Source organism: Ictalurus furcatus, chromosome 11 (assembly GCF_023375685.1).
Source record: "Ictalurus furcatus strain D&B chromosome 11, Billie_1.0, whole genome shotgun sequence".
NCBI lineage: Eukaryota > Metazoa > Chordata > Actinopteri > Siluriformes > Ictaluridae > Ictalurus > Ictalurus furcatus.
The window spans coordinates 15809431-15829494 of NC_071265.1; the positions used below are offsets into that span (position 1 = coordinate 15809431).

At 38.3% G+C, this 20064-nt stretch overlaps 1 protein-coding gene across 4 annotated transcripts in view; it reads left to right on the forward strand.

The window, feature by feature from the left end:
• frmd4ba (FERM domain containing 4Ba) overlaps positions 1 to 20064 on the forward strand; it is a 53710-nt gene that overhangs the window by 4853 nt on the left and 28793 nt on the right. For all 4 annotated transcript variants that reach the window (XM_053636048.1, XM_053636049.1, XM_053636050.1 and 1 more), the window contains exons 2-4: positions 18755 to 18820; positions 19363 to 19457; positions 19804 to 19896. In XM_053636048.1, the coding sequence (XP_053492023.1) occupies positions 18755 to 18820; positions 19363 to 19457; positions 19804 to 19896 (254 nt within the window). The remainder of the gene's footprint in view (positions 1 to 18754; positions 18821 to 19362; positions 19458 to 19803; positions 19897 to 20064) is intronic.

Below are 20064 nucleotides of genomic sequence, written 5' to 3' on the forward strand. Positions count from 1 at the left end.
TCCCTTGTCTCTGTCTGAGCCGGTGTGTGTGTGAATCAGGGGAAAAGAAGCTTGCTGAAGTGTCAGGCTCTCTGGCCAAGGTCTTCTGGCCACTTCAGACGGGTGTATAATCTCACCATTAGTCAGGCAAGACTGTGAAATGAGTCAAAAGCCAAAGACTGAATGAAACACAGGCCTTTGGTTGGAAGAAGAGCTGGCATTTTGACCATTTGCAGATTTAGCTTGGTGTAAATTCGACAGAAATTGAACAGTGCCACTGTATATCATTGTTGCTGCCTGTTTGTACTCACTGTCAAACAGAAATGACAACTTGTGTCCACAGTTTAAGTTGGGTTCAAGTATAATCTTTTCTGACATTTAATATATATATATATATATATATATATATATATATATATATATATATATATATATATGTCTTTGGCCGTTGTATGTAAAATGTGTGTAAGAGCTGACCGTCTGACTATCACACTCATATATCGAACATCCAATTTAAAAAAAAAACATGGGAATTAAAAGGAAGTTGGTCTACTCTTTGCTGCTTTAACAGCCTCCAATGTCCTGTGAAGTCTTTCCACTAGATATTTGAACATGTGAAGATTTGCCCATTCAGCCACAAGAGCGATAGTGAGGTTGGGCACTGATGTCGGATGCACAGTCAGCATTACAATTCATCCAACTCAAAGGTGTTCAATGGGGTTGAGGTCAGAGCTCTGCGCAGGCCAGTTGAGTTCTTCTACTCCAACTTTGGCAAACCAGGTCGCTTTGTGCGCAGGAGCATTGTCATGCGTGAATTTGGTTTGGGCCTCTTAGTTCCAGTGAAATGAAATCTTAATGCTACAGCATACAAAGACATCATAAATAATTGTGTGCTTCCAACTTCGGGGTAGCAGTTTGGGGAAGAACAACATATGGGTGTGATGGTCAGGTGTCCGTAAACTTTTGCATATAGCTTATGGTTCGCTATGGCAAGCAGCTATCCAAAAACTTGATAAAATTGTGAAAAATCCCACATAACTAACAAGGTTTTAGACATCTTTATGTAGAGTGACTGCATTTGTTAAACTGGCTTCATTCACAAGGTCTTTGGGCAAGCATTCCCAGAATTTAGCAATAGAGATTTCTGAGATCAGGGTCAGGTCAGGGCCACGGTGTTGTATGGTTGTTCTGTGAAGAGCACGTGACAAGAATTTAAATCCAACTCTTTTAATTTGGTCTCCACTGTAAGTTTTATTTGCAGCTTTAACTAGAGCAAGTACCTTGGAGTAAATCAGAAGGCCTTTCAGTTGACAAGAATAGTGTGTGTCCGTGTCTGCCAGCCTCATTGGCCCCAAATCGTAGTTAATGTATAACCAAAGTGAACTAGGTAACTATTTCAGCCCTTCATTAGAAGCTGATTACCCTGTATAGATTTCAGCACAGTTGGAACCTTTTATTCATTTCAGAGAAAGAGTATTTCACAACACCGTATGACCTGTGCATTCTCTTCTGGTGAATGAAATTTCCAGTGGTGATGAGACAGGATTTCCTGCGGTGAGTCAGCCCTTCTTTTGTTGTATGAGGACTCCCTCTACACTACTGCAACATCACATTTTACCATCTGCAAATGTCACTGTGGACCTCATGATGACCGTAATATCGCAATAGCACACAGGGCTGGATGAAAACCAGCTCTATATGTATTGAGGTGTACTGTGTTCTTCTGCCATCTTTCACTGCCCTTAAAGCGAGCACTATGTTATGTTATAGCTTCATCTACTAATGAAAATGACCTGTGTCAGCACAATGGTGTCAGTCACACTAACAATATGACCTGAGCTTGAGCTGAAACCTGATGCTCTCAGAGTTTGTGTTGCCCAGACCACTACTCCCAAACTCTGAAAGTTGACGATAGCTGTCTTCTTCAGCTGACACTATAGACAGTGTGATTGAGTTGGGGATGCTGAGGTAATGAGTAGGTGTGGGGAAAGGTGATGACTATGAACTAATGGGAGCGATACGTTCATGTCGAATAGAACAAGGAAGTTCAGATGTAGGCTGAAGTAAATACAAACTGATCTAGCCATATGGCACACATGCACAATTCCTAAACTTAAAAATAATGCTTAACTAAAAACCCAGTATGCTAATACAAGATGTTATAAACAAATAATTGTATTGTTGTGATATAAAGATGAATAACACATACCAAAATGTATTAACCATATACAGATGTCTGGTTATGGTTGTTGAAAAGGGAAAATGTATCTCTGTTTTCCAATTTATCTACGAACATCTGTGTATCCTCCAACATGACAGCAATCCAAAACATAAAAACAAGTGAAAAATAGTTATTAAGATTATATTAAACGGACTGGAGACAATTAGAAAGACCATTTATAATAGTATACCATATTCAGAAAGGGAAATATATATATATTTTTTAAACTGATATTTGATTTTCTTTTCTCCTGTTAATATCTTAATATATAGTATACTAAAGGAACATCTGTGAAACCTAATACACTAAATGTAATAGTATGAAAGCTTAACTGACTCCTTTTAGGATGACAATGAAGGTTCAACCTAATGTACAACTAAAGTAATAAAGCTGACAGTGTTGGTGGATGAACTGTGCCTAACTCAGGACAGATATGTTGCAACATGAAATGTCTTTGGCGTTATTCTTCCTATGAGCACATTTACTATAGAATTAAATGAAAAGCTTATTAAATATGAATGTTAGAGTTAATGGGAGGGTACCTTCTCTTGGCAGCCTATTGTGTTTAAACCCAATCCACTGAGAGTAATTTTAGTTAGGTAAAAATTACAAAAAAATTGTAATCAGTTTGATGCCATACAGCATTGTAGCAGGTAAATAAGCATGTTGTGTTGTAACAGAGATGTTACGTAGTATTGCTTGTTGTTTGTACAGCACTTCCTTATTTCCAAATAGCATTCCTTCTGCGTCAGCAGGAAATAAGATAGGGAAACGCACGGGCAGTTCTCGTAGATAACAAATAAGGATATAAAAATAAAAGAACAGAATTATGTAAATATTTGAGATTGGTGATGGGAGGGATCTAAAAGTATGAGTCCATTAGGGCTGTGATGGTGGCCATGACAACCGGAGTGCCACCTGCGGTGGTGTCGCATCACATGCCACATTAATGTTTCTGATTGAATGGGCACAATGGCAAGTACAAAGTACAACGTTTTGTACACAAGTGTAATAGTAATAACAGTTGCAATATTTAATTTGTATTTATAGCCTACCATATAGTGGGAGATTTTATGTTAATACACAAATTATATAATCATAATAAAACCTTATATGGTTTTGTCTGTTAGTTTGGCGCGGGTTTATTTGAGCGTAGCAAAATCCAGTCAGGCGAATTCTGCTATTTCACTTGGGTTCTAACGCTGCGATGGATCTTGTTTGAAACCAAATGTTACATCGACAATCAGGGAACATTTTGGATTCATGCCTTAAGAGAGAGGTGAACCAATAAATTTGGATGAAGCCATATATCGGCTTTGTGGGAAAAAAATAAGTGTTAAACAGGCAAATACTACAAATCTCAGGAGCCATCTCCAGGCATGTCACCCGACCACGTTTTTTTAAAAAAAATTATTTTAATTTTATGTAATATTTAGATTTTTAATATTTTATTTAGGTTACGGTCCTACTGGTATTTCTGTCAAAGTTTTATAGACTTGAGGTATACTTCACTTGTAAAAGAAATAAAGTATTCGTAAGAGAAACACGTGACTGTGTTTCATCTCTTTATTATCCACTGGGTCAGTAACAATACTGTATCCCACAGCGCCATCAGGCTGTTTCTTGTTGCAGCAACACGACACAACAAGGCTGTATTGAGTTGTTTCACTGACGGAAGTGCTAAAATAACTGCGCACGTTTTGTTACGAAACAGATGTCTGAGCCTCATTAAAATTTTTTATATTTATGTTTTATTTTATTTAAGCCTATAAAATTATATTATTATTATTATTATTATTATTATTATTATTATATTATATTATATATTATATTATATTATATAGTGATATAAATTTCACTCCTCCCCCCTCCCCCACCCCCGATTATTCAGCTATTTGAAAAATCCAGCATATCCAACGTAACAATTATATTTTTTTGTCTCTCAACATCTCATATTGATTCAGTTAGTAAACTCCTGTATGTGTCAAATAACCAAATACTATACATTTGAATGGAGAAATCATTTGTACAAAACAGCTTTTGGTGGTGGAGTCAGACATTTGGTTTCTACTGTATGGAGGTTAAATTATAAGCATAACCTTTATGAAATGAATGAACAGGATGGTAGCATCTGCATATGTCTGAGCATAACCAGGAATTCTAATGTGGTGTGTGTTGCCACCTACTCACCAAGTATCATTCCAACTTCTACATTGTCTGAGTGACTAAGTAGGTATTCAAATTCGGTATTTGAGGGAACACACTGTTCTTATGGTTCAATAACAGCATGCATACCGAACTGAACGGAAGTGAACATGAGTCATAGTAAAATACAACACCTCAAGTGTTATACCAGTTTAAGTGTTTGCAGGCAGTTACATGTCCATGTCGTCTCTTAGTCTTATAGTTATACCGTATTTCTTAATTAATATCTTTGTGTGTTTTTGTCAGTACTGTAATAATGCAAAAAGTTAATAAACTCTTAAGTATTCAAACTAATATCTATCAACTATTGTATTTTCCATATACTGTAAAATAAATAAATAAATTAAAATAAATTATATAAATAAAAAAGCCTTATACAAGTGTGTAGCCAAACACTAGAAATTGGTTTTGCAGGGAGGTACATTTCCCCTCAGGTCATTTCGCCTCATGCAGAGAAGCTAAAGGAATCTATTCATGCTGGTCATCTATTGCATGTGATATTTAAACCCAACACCCCTTTTCTTCTTCTCTCTATTCTATCCTTATTTCACTCTAAAGCTCAGCATCTGTGCTGTCCCTAAGAGACCTTATTAGTGCATTAATGCAGAATGCATGCAAGTGACGTTAGGCAGTGGCATCGTTTACCTCCTCCTTCTGCTCCATGGCATCTGTGTTAGCACACACACACACGCGCACACACACTGTTTACCACGGTTCAGAGACTGCTCTGTGGGGTGCTGTTCTGTAGCCCAGTGCCAGCAGTAAAACCCCAAATCTTAGTCCAAATGGACATCTCAATGGTTCAGTAGTGGCAAGGCTAGACATGCTGTCAGGAGTCACAAAGCAGGGGCTGACTGTGCTACTGAAACCTTTCTTCCTGTGTTTTTATCAGACTTTTATTTTTGCTTCCTTTGGTGAACCCATGGTTTATTTCAGTGACAGTGTTTGTGAAACTGGACTCCAATAAGAGTATGAAAGAAGCCCCAATAAAATGAGTCTAGGAGAGTGGAGACTACTGCTACTGGAGTGAACATGATCAGTATTAACTCTCAACCCAATCCAACATGGTATTCAATGTGATAATTCTTATAGTCTTAGATAAATTGTAGTTTATTGAGTGATCAGCAGTTCAGATTGATCACACTAGCACTTTAGCTGGTGCTCATGCTTTAGCAAGACAGGGGTCAGTCAGATTGGACTTGGGGCATATATCTAGGTGTAATGTGTGGGATATTGGTTATCAGACAGCTGCTTGCCCATCGGGCCCGTGTGAGCCATCTGGATGTAGTTCTGATTCTTTCTCACCTCTGTGAGATCTTCACACATGTAACATTGTGTGAACCTTTTAATGGAATGGCTTTTATTTGTGAAAGTGCATGAAAGGGATCAACTGCAACTAGTGTGTGTGTGTGTGAAGAAATATATATAACACATAAAGAAATATATATAACAACTCTATAAATGAATGAATATAAGCAACATTTGTACCCATCATTCCCTGATTCCCTGAAGTGTCCTGCCCTCTGCTGTCTTAGTCTCTGCTATAATAGTAGATTCTTGGTTGAACAATGCATTGTGGGTGTTCTCTAAAAGAACATGCAATTGAAAACCAGACAATAAGTGCTTAAGGGTTAGCAGAAGCTAGCCTGGAGAGTAATCGCTTTTGCAGTGAAAAGATATGTCTGTACAACCCCTGATGTATAGAGTCTTCACAATGCAGAGGTCACACAGATGACACCAGACTACTGTGAGTCAGTGTGAGGTCATCATGAATTTCCCAGCTGAAGCAAGAATACTAGACAAAAATAGGGGCAAGAATTGCTGGCTTTAATGGTCTGTGTTTATTTTATGCAGTGGTTAGTGTTAGACATAGTACAAACATTGATAAGCCATAACATTAAAACCACCTGCCTAATATTGTGTAGGACCCCCTTGTGCTGCCTAATATTGTGTAGGACCCCCTTGTGCTGCCTAATATTGTGTAGGACCCCCGTGTGCTGCCTAATATTGTGTAGGACCCCCGTGTGCTGCCTAATATTGTGTAGGACCCCCGTGTGCTGCCTAATATTGTGTAGGACCCCCTTGTGCTGCCTAATATTGTGTAGGACCCCCTTGTGCTGCCAAAACAGTTCTGACCCGTCGCGGTATAGGCTCCACAAGACCTCTTAAGGTGTGCTGTGATATCTGGCACCAAGACCTTAACAGCAGATCCTGTAAGTTGCGAGGTGGGGTCTCCATGGATCAGACGTGTTTATTCAATATATCTCACAGATGCTCGATCATATTGAGATCTGTGGAATTGAGAGGCAAAGTCAACACCTTGAACTCTTTGTCATGTTCCTCAAACCACTCCTGATCAATTTTTGCAGTGTAGCAGGGCGCATCATCCTGCTGAAAGAGGCCATTGCTATTAGAGAATACTGTTGCTATGAAGGGGTGTACTTGGTCTGCAACAATGTTTAGGTAGGTGGTACCCTAACCCTATGTCAATGTAACATCCCCGTGAATGCCAGGACCCAAGGTTTCCCAGTAGAACATTGCCCAGAGCATCACACTACCTCCGCCAGCTTGCCTTCTTCACATAGTGCAACCTGGTGCCATCTCTTCCCCAGGTACATGGTGCACAGGCACCCAGCTGTCCACATGATGTAAAAGAAAACGTGATCCATCAGACCAGGCCATCTTCTTCTACTGCTCCATAATCCAGTTCTCATGCTTAAGTCCTCATTGTAGGTGCTTTTGGTGGTGAACAGGGGTCAGCATGGGCACTCTGACCGGTCTGCAGCTACTCAGGCCCATACACATCAAGCTGCAATGCACTGTGTGTTCTGACACCTTTCTATCATAGCCAGCATTAACTTTTTCAGTAATTTGTCCTACAGTACGGGCTAGACAGGCTAGCCTTCACTCCCCACATACATCAATTAGGTGCCCATGACCCTGTCGCCAGTTCACTGGTTGTCCCTCCATGGACCACTTTTGGTAGGTAATAACCACTGCATACTGGGAACACCCAGCAAGACCTGCTGTTTTGGAGAATTTCTGACCCAGTCGTCTAACCATCATAATTTGGCCCTTGTCAAAGCTGCTCAGATTCTTAAACTTGCCCATTTTCCGAGAACTGACTGTTCGCTTGCAATCTAATATATCCCACCCCGTGACATATAGTCAATCTTATTCACTTCCTCTGCCATTGGTTTAATGTTATGGCTGATCAGTGTATAGTAAACGCATGATACCTATAATATTTACTGTATAGGTATATGCATTATAGTTCTCTCAAACATATTTATTATAATAATTTTAGTCATTTCAAACTAAATATTTGTTTTAAAATATGTTTTGAAGGCAAATCTTACCACTACGAAGTTCAAATCAAATAAAAATATTCCCAAAAAATGTAAATGTATTAAATGCTCCACAAAAAATAATTGTATTTAATGTGACGGATGTAATTAAAATGTACAAAATTCATACTCAAATAGTTTTGTCAGTTTCCATGCTCCATCCATTTGAATCATCTCCTATAATGCTTGATTTGAATAAAGAATTCAGAGCAAGGAATATCCTGACCTCTCACCTCTCAATACAGGATCTCTCTTTGTGTATATAAGGCTGCCAGTAATTCTTTAGTTGACTGTATATGGCCATAACTAAACTTGTTATTCTTATTGTTTTAGGTTCTCAGATTCCAGAAAGGTATTTTGGGTCTTTTTTTAATTCCCAGTTAGTTAATGTTCAGTCAAATGTACAGATTTTTCATTGGTGTAATTTAATCTTAAAGCACAGGGTTCAGTTTTAGAAGAACAGTAGTGTATACTTCCAACCTTGTGCCTTGCAGAGTCTGTGAGCTGGAGTTGTGGGTGTGTTTGTTTTGGTCTGTGCTCACTACTGTGTTGTCTGCGACTACAAGCTGAACCTCAAAGATCAAACAGGCCTTTTCCTGCTCCTCCTCCTTCACACACTTTCTCTCACCCTGGAAAGCTGGAACGCTGAGACAGATATCTGCTCTATTGTTAACGCCTGAAAGAATGGAATCAAATATGTCTCTTGTGATAAGGAAAAGCATTGGCAGTAGTCCACTTTGTCTGCTACTATGGTGTGTTTCAAACCTGTGCTAATTAACATACCTCAATTCAATGTCTACACTTGGATACACGAGCTAGAATACAGGCTTTGAGTGTAGAAGAGAGCGGCATGTCTTTACACCTGCATTCATTACCCAATTTCACGTGGTCCACATACTATATGTATACTTATATCATATGTTAATGAAAATGGACCATCGTAGGCCCACCAATATGTAGATATTACCTGGGAAATACACTGTTCTCAGCAGAGAACAATGGTAGTGGTAGAGTGCATCTCGCTGGTACAGGTGTATCAGCCCTATCTGCCCTATCTAATGGCCATGGTGGCTCAACGGTTAAGGTTAAGGCTCTGGATTACTGATCAGAAGGTCGGGGTTCAAGCCCCAGCACTGCCAAGCTGCCGTTGTTAGGCCCTTGAGCAAAGCTCTGTATCATGTCTGACGCTGCACTCTGACCCCAGCTTCCTATCAAGCTGGGATATGCGGGGGGGGGGGGGAATCACTGTGCCGTAATGTATATGTGACAGTTAAAGGCTTCTTCTTCTTTTAATGGCGACAGATGTATAAACCGTCCTGGGGTCCCAGAATGCCAGTCCCGATTAGCAAGTGGGAAATAGGAGCTTCTTCCCAAAACCCTAACCTGCTTCAGGATAGATCTTGTTTTGATCCTCTGCCCATGTGTTTGAACACTGAACTTAATGAATGGTGTTGGTTTAAACACAGTGGCATGTTGAAGCCTGCTGAAGCATATAACTTGCCTTTCTGTGCATTCCATTAAGTGCACAAAACACATTCCTTTATTCGACCTTGTTTATTGTGGTGGCTGTTTGCAGAGTAGATGTTCACTGTGTCAGCATGAGAAGCCAGAAAACAGACAGTGGAATGCACTTAAGTACAGACCTGTGTACAATTACATTTACTCATTTGGTTGACGTTTTTACCCCAAACGTCTTAGAGACAGGATACTGCTGAGCAAATGAGGATTCTGGGCCTTGGTCAAGAACTCAACAGCGACAGCTTTGGAGGTGGTGGGATTTAAACTAACAACGTTCTGATTATTAGACCAGAGCCACAAATGCCATAGATGTCATTAATAAATTAGCATTTTACTTAATGAAATTATCTGCGTGAAACAGTGTATTAAGATACATAAGATACAACATGCTTTTAAGTAACTTTTGTTGTGTTTATGTCTGTCAATTTAAAGCACTTCCATTCCAGTAGTGCCGTTGTCATATCAAAGTATTATGAATTAAAATGCTGTTAATGAAATGACAGAAATGTTTTCATTCTTAATTAGCAAAGTTAGAAGTGAATGAAGTCTACCCTTATGAAACCCTGTTTATATAACTGTTATACCCAGCTTGGGCTGTGTGATGGTGGTGGATGCTGGGTTATTATCCAATTTGGGGCAAATCAAATTAAAGCTGTTGCTGCAGTTCTTTTATATTGATTGGCCTGGTTTCATAAAGCAGTCTGAGCAGTGCTCTGATTTAGCCAGCATGGATGGTGAATATTATAGCGGGTGCTTGATTGTTCCTCACTTTCAGACACGCTGTTTTTACTTCTATGACGATCTGTTCTTAGAGCACATGCACATGTCTACTTTAGTTTCTTATCCCTAACATCATCTTGGTGTGTTCTGGGAGACTGATTTCTCACAAACAAACTGGGGGTGATGGATTTCAAACTGCAGCACATGACAGATGTGAGATTGTGCATAATTTCATCTGAGGCTAGTATCAAGACTTTGAGCACACACATAGAGGAAAGATCTATAACAGATTTGTGAAATGTTTTATGAAATGTTAATCACCGTAAAGAATATTTATTTCAAATGTAAGTTTATCTTCCCATTAAGTTCCCAATTCCTTGATCTGATTTGAATTACTCAGTTCAATTCAATTTCAGTTTTATTTGTGTAGTCCTTTTTACATACAGCTTTTTAGATCCCTAATGTGCAAGCCAGAGGAAACTATCAAACTCCCTGAGACAACATGCCCAAGAAACTGAGAGGAAAGGGAACCCTTGGCTACACCGGACAGTGGGATTATAAATCATTATTCTTCTACAACTGTATACTATAAAGTCAAATAATGCTGTACAATGTCTGTACAATGTATATTTTTATTTAATGACTTCTACATTATCGAGTCAGTACAAAAAACATTTTAAATTCCCAAACATTAGTTTTCTAGCACAAAATGAAATGTTACAGGTAAATTTTGTGTGTCATTAAAGAAAGCAGCATATTACGTAAGAGACACTTTTCAGATAAAAAACATAATGAAGGCTGCTGGGTTTTGCTGCAAAAATAAGAAGCACGAGCGACAGTCAAAGTCTCCAGAAGAACCGTGGCTGGTTCTGCAAGATGCTCAATAAAACTTACAGCTAATTTCCTTATAGACTACTATTTTTTTTTTTTTTGTCACACCAAATATTGAGTTTCCTTCATTTACTACTGTTTACTGCTCTTTACAGTATTTTTATTAAAATGTAGAAACATTTAATTTCATTATTTTGAAAGCATCTTTGCTCTACAGCATTTCTACGCATGGGCCTAAAACTTTTGCATAGTACTGTATAACGTCAAATCATACTGTATAGTGTATATAGAAAGTCTAATCATACTGTGTAGTGTATTGAAAGGTTGTCCAGTATGAGTCGTTTGTAAATAGGAGTCCTCGAATATATATATGTATATATATATATATATATATATATATATATATATATATATATATATATATATATATATATATATATATATATGAGTTTCCATATAGGACTATCCACATATTCAAATATGCTGTCCCGTCGTCCCGTTCCTTGTACAATATTTTCCGAAGTCAAAGTGTAGACAGGACCATGTTGTGCTAGTGCCACCCTCGTGTTACAGATAGACGAAGTAAAGGTTATTTTTAAAAGGATTTCCTTTGGAATATACCGGGTGGAGTTGTCTGATGCCTGGAGGAAATGACACTCTGTGGAAGCTCAGGAACCTATATAAAGTATCATCAAAATGTAAAGCATCTCCTAAGTAGGCCCATTTGCTGAGCACTAAAACTTCTAATAACACCACTGCATAGAAACATAAGGAGCCATTTTTACATATGGAGTGAGATCGACATGTTTTTAAAAGGCCTGGATAAACTGCAGCTATTAGACTCATCAGTTTACACCATTATCTGCTAATCAGTGTAAGCACAAAAACAGCTACGTACATCTTTACTTAATGTCTGGCCATAGTGCAGTGTTTGAGTGAGAGGCTTTGGAAAGACATGAAAATAACAGAGTAAGAAACCACAATGCCTGTTTATGTGGACAAAGCGGAAAGACTGGGGCAGTCATTGTGTCTGCTTGTGTGTGTGTGTGTGTGTGTATATACTTTGAGTCCGTATGTGTATGTTTTTGTGTGCGTGTGTGTCTGTGTTTGTAAAGTGGGCAGAACGGGTAAGCTCTGGGGCCTGCCCTCCAGTTCTCTGCTCCAAAGGGGGGAAAGTCTTGGATTTGAGCTTGTGTATGCAGCATTGAGCCCAGCTACTAGTATCTAGACCCAACCCAAACCTTTTTTTGGGTTACAGTTAGGCTGGGAGAATTCCTGCAGGAGTATAGCTTCTTAGTGTTTCCTCCAGAAAACCATGTCTCTGGGCTTCTTGTGTGGCATGGAAGACATGCTGGCTTATGGGAGTCAGTTAGTATGGACTGTTGCTGAGCAGATGCTGAGGAGATGCTACAGTGATGGACTGGTGCCATGTAGGAGGTTGATTCAATCATGGTGGCATATCGGAGATGTTTATCAGGTATGACAGTAACGAGCTACGCTTTCAACAGCAGCTGCAGCATCATGATAGTCAAAATCTGTGATTTAGACAGCTCTGCATACCTCATAGATTATTCATAATCTTTAAAATACTGGATTTCAGCTTGATTTCAAAGTAAGATTCCCTTTGCAGAATGGCTTGAGGCAGGTCTGGAATTCTAGTGAACTATTTGTGTTGTGATATTGAGTGTAAGTATTTCACAGGGAAATATTGAGCTGAACTGCATCGTCATCATTTACAGCATCATCAGCATTGCATCGGCTGTAAGTTAATGTACTTCATTTCAGTGTGCATGCAGGGAGTGGAGCGGGAGCTGGGGCGAGGGCGGTCAGTGTTACTGGTGTATTAGTGGTGATCAAGGATGCTCTAGATGTGTCTGTCATGGTCCTCAGAGCTTCTGTGGAGAGAAAAGTAATTTCCATGATATCCATGTCAGTTTCAATGATTTGAATGATGCCACTGACTAATTTGCATTTCCCAAAGAAGGGTTTTTTTTTTTTTTTTAAACAAAATGTCATTTTTAGAACATTATGTCTAAAGGAAGTTAGGGCAGTTTTGTGAATCGCACAGATAATGTGAGGAGTCTGATCATTTCCCTGTTTGGCTTTAGTCTTTGGTTTGCTGGATGAATCAAAATTTGGCCATAAGGTCTGGACAACTGTATAGTCAATAGTGCGGATGAATATTTAAACTTATGTCAGGCAGAATTAATAAGTCAATTTTTAGATCAGTTTGTTAAAATGACTAAATAATACTTCTCTTGTCATGAATAGTTATTTCAAAACCTACATTTTCTCTATTTCTCTGTGAACACATTTTACTGCACAGTAATCCAGTGTCTTCTTGTCTTCACAGTTTTCACTTTGCGTTGGATATTCTTATGTCCAGACAATTGCCTCTCCAGATGTTGCGTTTGGCATCAGACCTTTATAGTAGTTTTTGGAGCTGGTAGATCTGAGTCACTGCCAGTCAGTTTTATTTGTTCCATGATGACTCCAATGGTGGCTATTTGTGTGTTTAGTGTAGAGCTGGAGAAGTAGCTGGCCTTTTTGTTCCTATTATCAGGAGAAATTTAAGAATTTTCAGGTCATTGACACTGCATTGTTGCCTTACTAAAGAATATGAGTAAAGTATGGCTGAGCTAGTTAGGGCTTTTTCCAGAAGGAAGCTAAATTTTTGGGGTGAGGATTCTTGTGAGGAGGCTTTGTTTGAAGTCTCTAACCCTGAGACTGGGCCTCAGGGTATACTGACCCCTGTGTCATAATCAGTGCACCTCACATGACCCCTTCCTGTTTCTACCATGGGACAACCCCCCCCACCCCCACCCCCCAAACACATACACATACACACTAAAAACAATGGATTGCTGTAGAACTGTATACAGTTAACAATCTAGAGAATATTCTACGTGTATCTGGGTTTGTGACTGAACAACAACTGGATATAGCTTTCTCCTTGTGATATGGTGATCCCTGGTGATGCAAAAACCACTCTGAACCAGGCAGAGCCACTGTCTCATAGACAGATAGACAAAAGCACAATGAAGCTGCTGTGCTGAGTGAATACATACAGATTCATAGTGGCCAAACAGGCATTTATCCGTGAAGGATAAGTGTGAGTGGTGGATCACTCACAATAGAGTGGGGGTAGGGTGTGTTGGGCCACACTGAGCTTACATAATACAAATACTGCTAGGATTACAAAAAAAAATTGTCTTTCGGTCAAGGTAAAATTTCTCCATCTACACTGATGCATTATCTTCATTTAATGACTTTGTTGAATGCTATAATTTCTTGTGATGATTATTAAAATGACCAAATGTCATACAAGTGCCAAGTTTTTTTGTGGAGCAACTCGTTAGTAGCTAAAAGTCCCTAAAATTCCAAAAAGCAGTGTCGCATTAAAATTTTTATTAGTTAGAAAAGACAGATTAGAAATAAAATGACAGTAGCAGAACCAGCTGTGGTTTCAGATAGAGCTCTACTTCATATGATGAAGTTGCTTAAAGGCACTACTATTGTTGACTTGTACATGTGCAGTGTATGTATATGTGAGTGTGTGTGTGCATGTATATATATATCTATGTATGTATATATGTGTGTGTGTGTGTTTGTGTGTGTGTGTGTGTGTATGTATATATATATACACACACACACACACACACACACACACACACACACACACACACACACATGAGAATGAGGCTGAAAAGATAACATTTTATGACGCTTTGTTGTGGGCTGTGACTGGAAAATAATTTTTTGTTGTGGTGGGGCAGGATCACACCACCCTGTTGTTGATTATTTTCCTATAATAGCATGCCTGGTCATGTTTTTATTTCTTATTCCATGATCAGAGACAACATAATAAGATAGACCAAATCTGTCCATGTAAAGTTGTGTGTTTTATAAGCATGCTATTGTGTTTTGAGTGTGTTGTATGATTCAGTGTGATTTTCCCATGACAATGCAGCTTTGATAAAGTTGTTCAATTCAGGATTGTATAAAGTCCCTTAAGGGGTTACTATAGTGAGTAATTCCTGCTTGGACAATGGAGCTTATGTAATTATCAGCAACAATAATTCTTTCGTTTAAGATGGATTAAGCACAATAATGGTCATGTTTATAAGAACTGAGCATACCGTAATACAAAAGCAATATAATATGAAATTAGTTTCATATATTGGCAGCATATTAAAACATTTGCACTAATAGCAAAGCAGCCATCATCACTAAGCTCTAAGATACCTTGCACTAAATCAGTTTCTTTGACAGTGTGGGTTAACGTTCGTTAAAGTTGGCCTCTCTTAACTGGATGTACATCTTGGCAGTGCCTGTTAATTAACAGAACGCACAAAGTTTCTATATATTGATCCACTGAGCTCAGGAAATTTTTATTCATTTATTGAACAAAGTTCACGAAAGACATTGCAACCAGCTTGTTAGTACTGATTACACAATTTGCTAAAAAGCCATATGAAGGAGACATTGAGACAAACAAACAATCTGGGTCTGTCAAACAGTGTGGCTAACGTCTTAAAGTCTTTGACTGCAAAACGTCTCCATAAGATTTGTGTAAGAGAAAAATCAGCACAAGTGGACAATTGAGACATTTCAGTGGTATTCTTTTAAAGAGGAAAATGAGTTCTTGCAAAGTCAAGTTTACACCAATGTAATTTATTCCAGCCCTTGTTGCGGATGTACGTTGTTCTGGGTGTGTGTATTGTGTGTGTGGGTGTGGGTGTGTATGGGTAGGTGTACAGATTTTCCATCAGGGGGGAGTAAGTTTCTTGGTACTCAATGATCTGGTGCAATATCGTGTTTGCTGTAGCCTTAATTTCTAGGCAGTTGTAATGCTTGGTCTTATGTTATGTTATGTTATGTTATGTTATGTTATGTTATGTTATGTTATGTTATCCACAGAGCTGGATTTTATAAAGCAGACTTATTCATTTAATAGGACTGCATATCTGTGTATATATGAATGACGCTATTGTAACTTTTTCAGGGTTTTATAATGGGGTCTCCATTCACTTGCATTTTTTTTAATAGGCACATTATAAAAATTAAATGAAATTGCCAAAATAATGACTAAAGATATCATGAAAAATACATTTGCATAAGGTGGGAAAAGTTGTATCACTAAAAAGGTGGTGTGATAAATGGGTGGAAATAGTATTTGAATAAACCACATAGCAAGTGTGCTGTACCATTCTAATACCTGTGTATTTGGCTGGAGCTCTTTTAACGATGTAACCGTGTTGTTCCTTTTCAAATTTACATTTACAGTGCTGTAAAAAAGTATTTGCTGATTCCTTCTGTTTTTGTGTACATCTCATACTAAATATAGTTTTAGATTTTCAAACAAAATACAGCATAAAAGAAAGTCAACCTGAGTAAACACACTACAGTTTTTCTTCTTTTTTTTTTATTGAGGCAACAAAAGTTATCACCAATGTGAAAAACTGATTGCCCCCATAAACATAAAATCTATTTGTGCCAGCAATAACTGCAACCAAACGTTTCCATCTTTCACAGTGCTGTGGTGGAATTTTGGCCCACTCTTCTTTGCAGAACTGTTTTAGTTCAGCCACATTGGAGGGTTTTTGAGCATGAACTGTCTGTTTAAGGTCCTGCCACACAATTGGTTCAAGTCAGGACTTTGACGAGGCCACTCCAAAACTTTTATTTATTTATTTTATTTTATTTTATTTTATTTTATTTTATTTATTTATTTTTTTGAAAGATTCAGAGGTGGACTTACTCCTATGCTTTGGATCATTGTCTTGCTGCATAATCCAGTTGTGCTTCAGTTTCAACTCACGAACTGAAGACCAGACATTCTTCCTTTAGGATTTTCTGATGGAGAGCAGAATTCATGTTTCCCTCCATTATTGCAAGTTGCCCAGGTCCTGAAGCAGCAAAGCATCCCCACACCATCACACTGCCACCACCATGCTTGACTGCTTATATATGCTTGCACCATGCTTATAATATATATATATATATATATATATATATATATATATATATATATATATATATATATATATATATTTAAGTAAAGCATATTCCCATTGGTATTTAAAATTTTTTTAGTACGAATGAGTGACTAGGAACAGGAAATTGTTCAACCATTACTTCCTATTTCACAGCGGTATAAATATGAGTTAACACATAGGCCAAATTCCCTTAGTCATTCATAACCATGGGTAAGACCAAGGAATATAGCTGTGATGTGCGGCAAAAGTGTCTATAAGAAAATAGCACAAGCATTGAAAATGCCCATTTCCACCATCAGGGCAATAATTAAGCAGTTCCAGTCAACTGGAAATGTTATGAATCAACCTGGAATTGGACGCGTGTCTATATCGTCTCAACACACTGTGAAGAGGACGGTTCGAGTGGACAAAAAATCTCCAAAGATCACAGCTGGAGAATTGCAGAAGTTAGTTGCATCTTGGGGTCAGAAAGTCTCCAAAACTACAATCTGAAGTCACCTACATCACCACAAGTTGTTTGGAAGGGTTTCAGGAAAAAAGCCTCTACTCTCATCCAAAAACAAACTCGAGCGTCTTCAGTTTGCCAGACACTACTGGAACTTCAAATGGGATCGGGGTCTATGGTCAGATGAAACCAAAATAGAGCTTTTTGGTAATAAACACCAGAGGTGGTTTTGGTGCACACAGAGAGGTAGCCATATGGAAAAGTACCTCATGCCCACGGCTAAATATGGTGGTGGATCTTTAATGTTTTGGGGCTGTTTTACTGCCAGAGGACCTGGACATTTTGTTAGGATACATGACATCATGGACTCGATCAAATATCAAAATGGTTTACTGACCACAAAATCAAGGTCCTACCATGACCATATAAGTCCCCTGACCTGAACCCCCTAGAAAACCTGTGGGTGAACTGAAGAGGAGAGTCCACCAGTGTGGACCTCGAAATGTGAAGGATCTGGAGAGATTCTGTATGGAGCAGCGGTCTCAGATCCCTCGCCATGTATTCTCCAACCTCATCAGGCATTATAGGAGAAGACTCAGAGCTGCTATCTTGGCAAAGGGAGGTAGCACAAAGTATTGATTAAAAGGGTGCCAATAATTGTTGCACACATATATTTAACAAAGATTTTTTTTGGATAAACCTGTGTTTTGTTAGCAATTGTTTGATTTCATGAGAGATCCATATATATTTTAAATTTTGAACAAAAGGTTAAATAATTTTTTAGAGCCTTCTTTGTTCATATTTACCAAGGGTGCCAATATTAGTGGAGGACACTGTGTGTGTGTGTGTATATATATATATATATATATATATATATATATATATATATATATATATATATATATATATATATATATATATACACAATGTGTGTGTGTGTGTGTGTGTGTGTGTGTGTTACACACATAGTACTGTGTTTATTATTTGACTTTGCACTTATTCTTCTCGTATACTGTCACAATATTTGTCCCTTATGCCTTATATGTTCTTTCATGGTCTTGGCTGCATTTTGTTGCACTGTTCTTGTGCAAATGGGATAGCAGTCAAAATTGACTTGGCTTGATCTCCTCTATTATGTATCCTGGAGTATTAATAACCATTTTATAAAAAAACATTCAGTCAAAAGTAAGGTCAGCAGCTGAGCACGCTATCACACCAGTGGAGCCTCAGTCTAATGTAGCCACACACTAGATGTTCTGAAAGACAACATTCGGACAAGGTTGCCTTCACAACATCCTGAAATTATTAGAATAGTTTGAAATTAGAAATCTAGTTTGTGTCTACTTTATGGCTATGGGTTCTTTTCCATCTCAGATTTGTGCTCAAAGACCACATACAGAGATAAACTTGTATCAAATGCCATCAACATTAAATGCCATCATACCTTTCTATTGGTCAAAACATTGTCTGTTCTTTTTATTTTTTTTAGATGTCGGAGGGTCGGCAGTGTCAGGTGCTTCTGCTGGATGACAGACAGCTGGAACTGCTGGTCCAGGTGTGGCTTTAAAACCTTTTTCCGAGGCTTTACAAGTGTACATTGTGTATGAGTGCTTGTGCTATACCAGTGGTTCCCAAACTTTTCCAGGGCAAGGCCCCCCATAGGGCATTAACATTTGACTGAGGGCCCCCCTTTTCCAAGATGTCTTTAAAACACGTTAAAAATTCAGACTTCTGAATATACCCCCCCCCCCTTTTTTTTCTAATTACATCTTGCATAATTACATTAGATTAGATTTGGAATTGATTGTGTGTGTGTGTGGTTGTCTGAGAGTGAGAAAAAGAAAATCATGTATTTATTTATTTTTCACACAAAATTGTTGAGGCCCCCCAGGCGCCCCCTGGCGGCAGCCCCCACTTTGAAAGCCACTGTGCAATACTACTAAGACTTTCAAAAGCACATTGTTAAAAGTTTTTCAAAAAAATAAATTAAAAACGATCATGGGACTGTTGGGGGGGGGGGGGTGCGGTGTATTGGAAACTCGGTTTGTTCATCACAAAATATTATTAGCAGCAGCCTGTTTTTCCTTTTTTTCTCAGCCGAAACTGCTGTCTAGTGATCTCTTGGACATGGTTTCATCCCATTTCAGCCTGAAAGAGAAGGAGTATTTTGGAATTTCTTACACTGACACGAAGTAAGTGTGCTCACTGCATGAAATAGTTATTATGTGAATATGTTACGTGGCAGGTTAATACTAACATATTTTGGTTTAAAACTCAAAGTAACTTGAGTTCATCAATCTATCTGTCTGTAAATGTCTTCTGTGACTGTAATTGTGATATAATATTATGAACACAGGAAGAGCAACAGCATGACAAATTATACCAGGCAAAAAAAAATTAATGATTAACCAGCCTAAATGAGTGAGAATGTCCATGCAGTCAGTTAGAGCTCAGCAAAGCTGAATGCATGCAAGTTGTAATGACCTACTGCAATGCTTTGTGTGTGATGTATAATGAATAAATCATTTCTTTTATTAGTGGTCAAACTAGCTGGCTGCAGCTGAATCGGAGAGTACTGGAGCACAACTTTTCCAAAAAGACTGGACCACTCGAGCTCAAATTCCAAGTGAGGTGAGTGTAGACATTTAAACATCTCTCACAGACATGTGCAGTAGGACAAGACACGTCTACTAGAGGGCGCTATTGTGCAACAAACAGAAAAAAGTGTTTCCAAATTCACATAAAATAATGTATACTTTGTTTATTTTATTTTTTTTAAAAACAAGGAGTTACAGGAGT